This window comes from Rutidosis leptorrhynchoides, chromosome 11, assembly GCF_046630445.1.
Source record: "Rutidosis leptorrhynchoides isolate AG116_Rl617_1_P2 chromosome 11, CSIRO_AGI_Rlap_v1, whole genome shotgun sequence".
Classification (NCBI taxonomy): domain Eukaryota; kingdom Viridiplantae; phylum Streptophyta; class Magnoliopsida; order Asterales; family Asteraceae; genus Rutidosis; species Rutidosis leptorrhynchoides.
In genome coordinates this window covers 6,290,291-6,301,781 of record NC_092343.1, presented here as the reverse complement: position 1 = coordinate 6,301,781, position 11,491 = coordinate 6,290,291, and the positions used below count along the sequence as shown (strand labels likewise).

Below are 11,491 nucleotides of genomic sequence, written 5' to 3'. Positions count from 1 at the left end.
CTGCGACCAGCCATAGTCGCACCGAATGGCAATGGTAGGAATAGTAACGTGTATATCCATTTTACGCAGCCACATATGTCTGTAATTAACATGCGTTTAGGGTCAATTAGGTTATGCTTCTAATTGTCTACTTTACAAGACAAATGGTTTAAATAAAACATAACTATAAGGAAACGGTTTAAACGGGTCAAAACTCATCCCAAATGTCTTTTAAGTTAGCAAACTGATCTTTGAATATCACCCAACATGATAAAATCAACCTTTGTGAAGTAATAACACCTTATCAAACTAACAAAGGGAAATGGGTTAAACGGGTCAAAGTTACCTACAATGTCATTTGTAACATGCTAAAGACAAATGATCAAAAACACCAAAACCAACAACATAACTTGTTGCCATTATTTAGCTCTATAATGAAAGTACAAACGAAAAAATGTGTATACACGAATAACTCATGGTTAAAGATATGATCTTTTAGTGAAACAAAACATGAAAAAAGTATTACACATGGAAGGAATCTACTATAGCTTTCAAAGTTTTTTGCGATGACGGCCACTGTTTATCACTTGCACTAGCAACAAATAGCACCAACGTGTTTCCCTTTGCTGTGGCTTTCGCAATGTTGTGTGAACCAGTCAATGCAAAAGGCGTTTCCAATACATACTTGTAGTACTGCAAATATACAACACCATGTAAAGTAATGAATATTTGATTTTGGCAACTTAACTTATTCTTAGAGCTTAAAGTAAATTTCAGGCAGAACTTAAAACCCATGGATATATGATTTTATCATTTTCATGGCGTTTCAATTTGATTTGTAATTTTTTTTTTTGAAAAGCATTTTTATTTTATTTGTAATTTTATTTTATTTTTTTAAAAAAATTTTCCTAGTTATTGGCCGGAGGTCCACTCGGAAGCTATCTCTATATCCGTCGAATAGAGAGAGGGATGACTTTCTCTACTTTTGAGAGTGTTTTTCCTATGGGTGGAGAAATGACTTTTCTTTATTTTCAGATAGGGGAAAGATTGTCTACATCTCACCTCCCCATACACCACTTATGTGGTATTAGGTTTTGTTGTATGTAAAGTAATGAAGAAAAGACAAATTTACCCCTCATGTGCCAGGCACATGACACGACTTAACGAGATTTTTTAACGGCCGTTAGTGACAGGGACCCGCATGAAACTAGTACAAAGTACGGTGACCCCGCACGTCAAATATAAAAAAGTTTAGGGAAGCCGTATGAAATATAAAGTAAACCACAAAACGCCCCCATCTAATTTCATCAGAACAAATATAAAAATATATATTAATGGAAAAGTTTATAAGTTGATAAGATACCGTTTGATCACCGATCTTTTCGATCGACGTTTCAAGTAGTTCTTCATCTAAATCGAGAGTATTTCCTGTAACAAAAGGGCCAAGAGACGCGATAACCTTCTCTGGACTACCAATATCTTCAATTGTTGCGTTTGGTTTGTTGGTCAAACGTATTAAAGGAGATGCAACTACTTGAATTTTACCCTGTTTTTCATCTTCAAATTTCACCTCGATCCAAGGCTCTGCGCATTTGGGTTGGCAATAGTTTCCGGATAAAATGTTAGCAATACGCAATTGTTTCCATGTTGGTGGAAGGACAAATTGGTATGGCTGCACATTTCCTGCAAGCAACTAAAATCAACATTTTACTACTATAATAACAAATCCATGACCTATAAAAAAAAAAAAACATGTACACATAACTCAAACTGGTAAAAATTTTGATCTATGAGTTCATTTTTAACATAATAGTTGATTTTCAACCAAACATAATCCAGTAAATTGAAGTGTATATACAATTATGATCCATATATCACACTAATCTGTGATCTGTGAATGGTACTAACTCTTATCACAAACCCAAGTTTAAATATTAATCAGCATTATGACTTTTGAGCCTAAAGTTAATTAGTACATCTCAAAATAAAATCTGCCAATTTCAACTTGGGCAAACTTCACAAAAAGGTGCTCATTTCTTGTTATCTAAGCTTATCAAAATTATAAAAAATTGATGAAAAAAATGGTAATTGTTTTTACAAGGTAGGACACAAAGCTGCAGCCGTGAGGATCGAACTTTGGTTTTCACTAAAGAAACGACAATTGAGAGCACACAAATTTTTAATACTATCCTTTAAAAAGAAAGAAAGTTAAATATATATATTTAAGTTTAAGTAAAAACCTTAGAATCCTATACCTTTACAGAGATCCAGATTAATTAGTTCTTACAGTTCAACTTTATAATCAAGTTCTTAGTTTTATCCCATTTCTCATGTCTATCTCTTAGGGTAAACTTTACAAAAAGTTGCTGACTTTCATATTTTCAACTCGAGCTATTATACTGTTACTTTGGCTGATTCAATAACGGAACTTAATAGGCGCTAGGAGGGGTTCTGGCCCACTAAATTTTAAGCAAGTATTGAAATTTGTAGCCTTTGAGTTACAAACGTTTGGGTTTTTGAATCAACTAAATCAGTGTAAGTTTTTAATGCTAATATGGTGAAGGGCTCACATAATTTGTAATGTTCTTTTGCTAAGGTACAATTTACACTTAGAAGTTGATTAAGATATTGATCAAATAATGATAAAAAGTACCTGCACGAAGAGCTGGAGTATCTTTAGAGGAAGCTTGAAACAGAACGAAATTCGGATCAGATGTCGATTGGGGTAAATAAGAGCCGACTTCAATCTCTTTGGCTGCTAATGAAGGTAAAGGTGAATGCAGTGGGATTAAAGTAGTAGTGAATGCTGGAACTAATAGACTCAATCCTTTTAGAAACTGTCTTCTTGAAGGTGGAAACTGAGAGTGTGAGAATGTGTTTGGTTTGTTGATTAGTTTATTGTTTGAAGAAGATGAAGAACTAATGGAAGATAGTGATGAAACTGAAGCAGAAGATGAAGAAGAAGAAGCCATTTGTTGGTTGAAATTATGAGTGAGAAAGGGCGGTTTAATCTGTTTTTGGATCAGGTTTTGTATTGGTCGCTCTCTGTATAGCCACATGTTTATATCATACCTAAAAATTAAATTTATTACTATAACTTTTATATCTATATCTATCTATATCTATATCTATATCTATATCTATATTTTCTATTTATACGGAGTATTGTTTTTTTTAGACACGGGATCACCGTGACTTAACTACCATGTGACTTAACTACCCACGAGTTTATCTTTCGTAGTTGTATAACCCGTGGTGACTCGGGTATTTTTTCGGGTTCGGGCCGGGTAAATGGGTCTAGGGGTCGGGTACGTGGATAGTTTTAATTTTTTCGCGGGTTCGAGTTCGTGGATAGTGTTAGACACAAACCCAATTATCCGACCCTTATATCCGAAAAAATACTCGAGTCCATATACCCGGCCCGTATACCCAAAATAAGACTCGAATACCCTTGAAATAATCCATTTACCCAATAATTAGTAAGAAAATGGGGACCCGAATACCCGTAAATAACCCCGTTTACTAGCTAGTTATTAACTAAATGAATAAGAACCCGATAGATTGAGTCCAGATTTAAACGGGTTTTTCTAATCGAGTTCGGGTCTTGACCCGATGCCATCCCTAAATCATACATCTAATGGTCAATTTTTGAATTAGTTCTCATTGTACCACATTATATCACATTATATGTTGTGGAGCCACCACTTATTTTGGCATCAAACAATGATTTGGGTCCTAAACAACAGAGTATGTTTGTCGTAGTTTGCCTCAACAACAATAAAAACACCAGAAAATAATCAAATATACACGACGAAGCTGTTCAAACACAGCGGTCATTTCAAAGCCCTAAAATTGTGATTATCGTCTGTTTCTATCTAGGGTTCTTTTTTGCATACCATATTTCTCAATCGAAATTATCATTTTTTATTATTATAACAAAACGATTCGCTGTAAGTACTCTCATATTCCATCAAATTTGCTTGCTTTGTTACTTTTTTTCTTTCATGATTTAATAATTGTATTCGTTGATTCAACCACATTCTAATTCTATACTAAATTCACAAAATTTGCTAATCTTTTAATCGTGGTTCCGTTTCTTACTAGAAACGTGTAATTCTGTAGCAAAGGAAATTAGATATTAATGTGATTGTTAATTTAATATGTGTGTTAGATTTGTATTAGTGATTAATCTGCTGTTGATAACTGTCAAGATCAGTTTCGGTTTATGATTGAATAAGAGTGTTTTAAGCCGTGGTAATGTATAGAGTGTCGTTTTACACGTATCTGATATTGAATTAACATGTGGCTCTATGCTGATTAGTTTGACCTAAGTGTGTTGAGAGCTACTGTGTTTAATTTAACGAAATTTTAGGCGTTTTCATTGCTGAAGTATCGAAAAATCGATAAGCTTTACTAGCAAGTGGACTTTTGAGCCCTAGAAATACAGGTTGTGTGTTTGAATCATACTGATGAAAAATTACAATTATAATTCCTAAAAGAAAAAATGGTTTCAATTTTGGATTAAAATCTCAAGAAGAATGTTTGTTTATCTTGTACTTTGTATTTTAATGTTTGTGGCTTCATATGTATGCAGGATTTGAGTATAACAATGAATCCAAAAATGAAATCAAGAAACGTTACAGAAAACGGGGACACGGTTGAGGATTCAATACTTATGACTTTAATTGGAAATGGTGAAGATTTGTCTCCTATGGTACGACATTTATTTGAAATGGGTAAACCCGAAGCTCTCGTTCATCAGCTCAAAAACGTTGTTAAGAAGAAAGAAATCGAAATCGAAGAGCTTTGCAAGTTACACTACGAAGAATTCATCGTTGCAGTTGACGAACTTCGTGGTGTACTTGTTGATGCAGAAGAATTAAAAGGTGAACTTGCAAGTGATAATTTTAGGTTACAAGAAATTGGTAGCGCGTTACTTTTAAGATTAGAAGATTTACTTGAATCGTATTCGATTAAAAAGAATGTTACCGAAGCAGTTAAAATGTCGAGAATTTGCGTCGAAGTAATGGATCTTTGTATAAAGTGTAACAAACATGTATCAGAAGGTCAGTTTTACCCTGCGTTAAAATGTATCGATCAGATCGAGAAAAATTACATGAAGAATATTCCTGTTAAGTCTCTTAAAAACCTAGTGGAGAAAAAGGTCCCGGTGATAAAAACGCATATTGAAAAAAAAGTTTGCGGTGAAATTAACGAGTGGTTGGTTCATATACGGAGCACGTCGAAAGATATTGGACAAAAAGCGATTGGATTTGCGTCTTCTGCTCGTCAGAAAAACGAAGATATGCTTGCGCGTCAGAAAAAGGCTGAAGAAGAAAGCTCGTTAGGGCTTGGCGATTTTACGTATTCGTTAGATGTTGAAGATATTGATGAAAGTTCGGTTTTGAAAATTAACCTTATGCCGCTTTATCGAGCGTATTACATTCATATATGTCTCGGAATAGGTGATCAGTTTCGGGATTATTACTATAAAAACCGTATGTTGCAGCTGAGTTCGGATCTGCAGGTATCTTCGGATCCTCACCCTATATATATACAAACATATACATATACATACATATACATATACGTATACGTACAAAGATTTTCACATGAATAGATTGAATCACCCATAAATGTTGATGAGGAGTAAGAATGAACATAAAATAGTTTAAATAAACCTTATATTTTACCTATATAATCAAATATATAATTTCTCGTTCACATGTGAATATTTGTTTGTGATACATGTGAACATTTCATATAATTAACAATTTAACATGTAATTTGTGGTAATGAACATATGTTTGTTAATGATATGAGCATTAGTTAACATTTGCATGTTATTTGTTGCATTTAAATGCATAAAAACTATGAAATTAGAAAGTTCTCGCAGTTATATATTTATATTTGTACATATATAGATAACACATACACATACACATACACATATATAGATAACGCACACATATAGATAACACACACATATAGATAACACATACACATACACATACACATATATAGATAACACACACATATACACACATATACACATCTATGCATATCTATACATACATACATATATATACATATGTATAGGGTTATATTATATCCATATGCATTCACATACTTAAATCGGACCTGCAGGTTTCTTCGCTTCAGCATTTTCTTGGATCACATCAAACTTACTTGGCGCAAATTGCGGGTTACTTTATCGTTGAGGATCGGGTTCTAAGGACAGCTGGCGATTTACTATTGGCTAATCAGGTTGAGGCGATGTGGGAAACAGCTGTAAATAAGATGACGTTGACTTTGGAAAATCAATTTTCGCAAATGGACACTGCAAGTCATCTTCTTCTTGTGAAAGACTATGTTACCCTTCTTGGGGCGACCCTAAGACAATACGGGTATGATGTGGGCCCCATTCTTGACACTTTGACCAATAGTCGTGATAAATATCACGAGCTTTTATTGGCAGAGTGTCGGGTTCAGATTAAAGATGCTGTTATTAATGATGATTGTAAGCAAATGGTTTTGAAGGAGTCGGAATATCAATCTAATGTTGTTTGTTTTCATCTTCAAACGTCGGATTTAATGCCGGGGTTCCCGTACGTTGCTCCGTTTTCGTCGATGGTCCCTGACTGTTGTCGAATCGTTAGGTCGTTCATTAAGGATTCTGTTAATTACTTATCGTATGGGGGTCAAACTAACTTCTTTGACTTTGCAAGAAAGTATCTTGATAAGCTGCTGATAGATGTATTAAATGAAGTTATACTCAACACGATTAAAAACGGTAACACGGGTGTATCTCAAGCAATGCAAATTTCTGCAAATATTGCGTTTCTCGAACGCGCGTGTGATTATTTTCTTCAAACCGCGTCGAAACAATGTGGGGTCCCTACTCGAATGGTTGCAAGGCCGCAGACTACACTAATGGCTAAAATGGTTCTCAAAACTTCAAGGGATGAATCTTATCTTGCACTTTTGGATTTGGTCAACCATAAGTTGACCGAGTATTTATCACTTATGGAAAACGTGAATTGGATAATTGATGACGTGGCGCAACATAAAAGTGAGTACATGAACGAGGTTGTTATTTATCTTGACACGCTTTTGTCGACAGCTCAGCAGATTTTACCTCTCGATATCATGTATAAAATTGGTAATGGAGCTTTGGAGCATGTTAACAACTCGTTTATGGATACTCTTTTAAGCGATAGCTTAAAACGGTTTACTGCAAATGCGGTAATGGGGATTAATAATGATATCAAAAGTTTGGAACTTTTTGCAGATGAAAAGTTTCATGGTACTGGATTAAGTGAAATATATAAAGAAGGAAGTTTTAGAGGGTGTTTGTTAGAAATAAGACAGTTGGTTAATCTTTTATTGAGTAGTCAACCTGAAAATTTCATGAATCCTGTTATACGTATGAAGAATTACAACACGTTGGATTATAAAAAAATCGGGATTATTTGTGAGAAATATAAAGATTCACCCGATGGTTTGTTCGGGAGCCTTTCGAACAGAGGTGGTAAGCAGAGTAATCGTAAGAAGTCAATGGATGTGTTAAAGAGAAGATTGAAGGAGTTTAATTAATAATTAAGAACTGTTACAAAGTTTTTTGCTGGTGGTAGAATAAGCCAATTGTACTTTCTGTTTTCATTTATTTATTTATTTATTTATTTATTAATGATTAATGATTAATGATTAATGAATTAATGATTAATGACTTACCTAGTTGTTCACCTCTATATCTGTTTAGTTGCTGAAGAGAACTTTTCAATACAGTAGGATAAATGGTATTGCCTCCAGCTTCTATTAACTGATTTTGTTTGAATGTTATTAGTTATATAAATGTTGTAAAGTTAAATCCTTTCACCTTAGTGGCCAGAATAGATACAAATGGTAGTCATAAAAAGTAAAATCTACCGAATGCGTTCCTGTTCTAGTGATCATGTTTCATTAAAAGTTAACAACAAAACTTGTAATAATACCATTCATTTTATCATAAAAAATAAATATGATCGTTGGATTGATTGTTGAAAAGATTATTACCTAATACAATTTCATTTCCAAAGCTAATGACATCAATGACCTTATTTTACTTTCAATTTACAATTAAAATCATTTTAACTTCAAATGATTAATTACTTAATTAATACTTAGTTTTCAAATTCAAATTTAAATTAATTATTAATGAAATATTTGGAAGTGATTTAAATGACGATTAGGAGGGATTTAAAGCTATTTTAACTGCAACTATCATGCTAATTGAAAGGGATGTAATGCTATTTTTACTGCAACTCATTAAAGGAATTCAAACAAATACTTAACATTCCATATAAACAGCACGATTGAGTAACATTTTTTTTTTTTTTTTTTTTTTTGAAAGGCAAGTAGGATATATAAATAAAGGAAAATTACACGATACGGACTAGCAAGAAGCTAGCAAAACAAGCACGAGACAACACCCGACGACAACTCTACTAAAAAGTCACATCAATTACAGACTCGAAACGATTACCGACTCGAAACACGACAAGACATGAGACTATGTATCCGACTCCGAGGACGCACAAGAAGAGCAGCATGAGCAGCAATCAGTTTCATCCTCGTCCTCAAACGAATGCTTCATCACATTATCAATGAAAAGCCTATCATGCCAGCGAAAGGATTCCCGACGGCGACAACGTTTCAAATTAGCTCTTCTCCACACATGCTTAATGAAATGACTTTTAATTAGGGGGTGAAATTTTTTTCCCCTAACACGAAAACGAGCAACAGCTGTAGATGATGGGCAAGTGATAACCTCATTCGAGTCGGCATAATCCCTGTCATCTAAACAAGAATCAGCCGATATAACATTTTCATCCACATTTGAAGTAGGATCCAGCCTGTTTGGAGATACACAACCCACCTTAGGATCATTTAAGGGAATTGGCCCATTAAGCTCAGGCCCAAAATTATTTTGAATTTGCTTTTGGGTAAAAATACTGTCACGCGTGCCATTGGAATCACCAATTACATTGGAACTATCCTTATCCTCCCTCGATCCACTTGTAAATCCTACGCCCGAGATATTTTCTGGCACGTAATCCGAAGTTGCAGAATCCAGATGATCGTCGGACGGAAAAGAGACAGAAGCCGGAATTTCTTTGACTGGAACAGGGATAAACTCTCCTTCTTCAATAACATCATCGACATCAGACCCGTCAACGACTTCATCTTGTTCGGTGGCCTTTTCCTCACAAAGATTATAGTTCTTACCCACTCTCGGCCCTTCTTTATCCGTCGAAATGGGATCCTTGTTAAGTACCGATTGGGACACACCTTTAACCTCAACATCAACGTTGGAGACGTCATGAGGTTTTATCGATGCATCACCACAGTCGTCCTTTACCGGAAAATCGTCAACCTCGATCAAAGTCCACGAAACACGATCTTTGTTAAAGCTAAAAACAAGGTTGTGGTTGTACACCGACTTAGGAAGGTTAAAATCGAAACATTTATCACCAATCTTAATCTCAATTCGACTGTTGACAGGTAGTTTAAAAAATTTGGAGTCGAGATTCGCAGACGGGGCAGCAGCATTTTTGTCTTCCCATTTGAACGGTTTGGCCTGACCTTGGTTCCAAGGAGCAGGAGGAAAGTCCTCGAACCCATTAATATTCGGAATGGCCTCATGGTGCCTGCGAGAAGGGAGATCTTCAACTTTCGAACCCCGACTTGTACAAGGAGGAATCTTAACCCCTGCAGATTTTTTCTCCAAAGCCTTATAGGCTCGAATCCATCTTCCATTTATATGAATGGAGTTTAAGACTTTGGAGAAAGACTCGATATCGTCAATGCCTTCAAATCGAACATAACCAAAGCGTTGACCACTCGATAGTTTTTTTCGTGCAAAATACACATCTTTAAGAGTACCGTAGTTCTCGAAGATTCTCCGACAATCATCCCGGGACCAAGACTCCGGGAAATTGAAAATCAAAAACGAAGTTACACGATTATCACACGACGATGAAGACGAAAAGCCATTGGGCGTTGCACGATTGTCACACGACGAAGAAGACGAAAAACCAGTGGGTTTCGACATATGGGTCAAACCAACATCCTCTAGAGGTCTGGCCGGAGAAGATGTGGCTGACCGGAAGTTAAGGCTGGTGGACAGCAGTGTAAGGTGATCGGAGTTTTAAGGGTGTTGGGAGAGAAAGCTGTTTCTATCTATATAGATAATTTTCTCTGTTGTTAAATGAAAGTAGAAATTAAGAATGGAGATGAACGGAAAGAGTTGGTTGTGGCGGTAGGATGATGGTGTAAGGTGGTAACGGTAGTGAGAAAAAAGGAAATATGGAAAATTCAAATTAAAGTTGGGAGAAAGGGTTTACATCGGATGTGAGTTATTAATGATGATTTTTTATCAATATTGAGTAACAAATTTTAGGGCAGAAATTTTCAAAATCAATCTCAATCATATCTTTGCAGATGATTATCATAGACGATGAACTAACAGATCAATGATAATCAGAAGTGTATGATATGTAAGTCTACTTAAATCAGTTTTTGAAATTTAGTTTTTAACTTTCTCGATTATTACTTTCAACTTTGGGTATTAATTTGATCGATTTGATCGGAAATCAGTGCGACTATCGTCATGTATAACTCGGGTGTTTGTTTTTTTTTATTTGTTGAACTGACTGGCATCATCATGTTATTCCTCTATGTTTAATTTTCCATGATGTAATCAGCATATTTATAGGAATTGTGGCTTGCTTTTTCTTCTTCAAATCCATCTGTTCATAACATTGAAGGTACAATTGTTCAACGACCATTATTGTTTCTAAGAATCTACGGTAATTGTTTATCGACATTTATTGTTTATAGACCATTATTGTATTCATCCCCAATCTGTTGGTCACTAACATAGGTTCTTCTTGTGCAAGCACTAGATCAGTGAGAGTTTGGTAATGAGTTATTGTATTTATTAAAGAAGTCAAGAAGCAGATCAAGATAAAAATTGTATTTAATATCCTACTGCTTATCAAAATGGGTTGGTTGATTACCTACAGACATTTTCGGTGAATATATCTAACTTCTATTGTTAGTTACTACGGAGTAATATGTTAGGTATGGTTATATAAACTGTTCATTGTTGTTATAATATATTACTTATTTAATGGTTTTATTTGTTATTTTGCAGCTTCTTTAATATTGAAAGGTTAGATTGTTGTGTTGAATTAAGCTCTCAACATCATGTACAATGCCTTGAGGACAGGTCATCATTTGACCTTTTTCAAAAGTTACAAATAAAATTCAGCAGAACATACTGAGTTGTAAATTAAGTACTTCCAGTATATCAAATGAATCATTTTAAATTCCAACCGCGACAACTTTGTTGATCGCCTTGCTCTGCTCGGATAGAAAGTACAGTTCTGTTCGAGTTAAATTGCTATTAGGATTTGGAACAAGTTGGTAATTATTTTTTCCAAAATGTTGGCTTCTATTCATTTCCTGA

At 34.8% G+C, this 11,491-nt stretch overlaps 2 protein-coding genes across 2 annotated transcripts; one reads left to right on the top strand and one right to left on the bottom strand.

The window, feature by feature from the left end:
- Window positions 1–366: 366 nt before the first annotated feature.
- Window positions 367–3,053, bottom strand: LOC139877326 (psbP domain-containing protein 6, chloroplastic). The gene is made up of 3 exons (XM_071864739.1): window positions 2,633–3,053; window positions 1,343–1,662; window positions 367–672 (listed from the first exon to the last, which is right to left on the bottom strand). Exons 1-3 carry the CDS (start codon window positions 3,036–3,038, stop codon window positions 502–504), a joined length of 897 nt encoding a protein of 298 aa, XP_071720840.1. The 5' UTR covers window positions 3,039–3,053; the 3' UTR covers window positions 367–501.
- A 1,535-nt stretch (window positions 3,054–4,588) lies between these two features.
- LOC139877163 (exocyst complex component SEC15A-like) lies at window positions 4,589–7,617 on the top strand. Its single transcript, XM_071864576.1, has 2 exons — window positions 4,589–5,506; window positions 6,127–7,617. The coding sequence occupies exons 1-2, from the start codon at window positions 4,589–4,591 to the stop codon at window positions 7,573–7,575; spliced, it is 2,367 nt and encodes a 788-aa protein (XP_071720677.1). The 3' UTR covers window positions 7,576–7,617.
- Window positions 7,618–11,491: the final 3,874 nt, after the last annotated feature.

Excerpts from the sequence above, each read along its gene's own strand:
- LOC139877326 (XM_071864739.1), bottom strand. The coding sequence starts at position 3,038 with ATGTGGCTATACAGAGAGCGACCAATACAAAACCTGATCCAAAAACAG. Across the intron at positions 1,663-2,632 it reads TACTCCAGCTCTTCGTGCAG|GAAATGTGCAGCCATACCAA; the intron begins GTACTTTTTATC and ends AGTTGCTTGCAG. Across the intron at positions 673-1,342 it reads AAAAGATCGGTGATCAAACG|TACTACAAGTATGTATTGGA; the intron begins GTATCTTATCAA and ends GTATATTTGCAG.
- LOC139877163 (XM_071864576.1), top strand. The coding sequence starts at position 4,589 with ATGAATCCAAAAATGAAATCAAGAAACGTTACAGAAAACGGGGACACG. Across the intron at positions 5,507-6,126 it reads AGCTGAGTTCGGATCTGCAG|GTTTCTTCGCTTCAGCATTT; the intron begins GTATCTTCGGAT and ends TCGGACCTGCAG.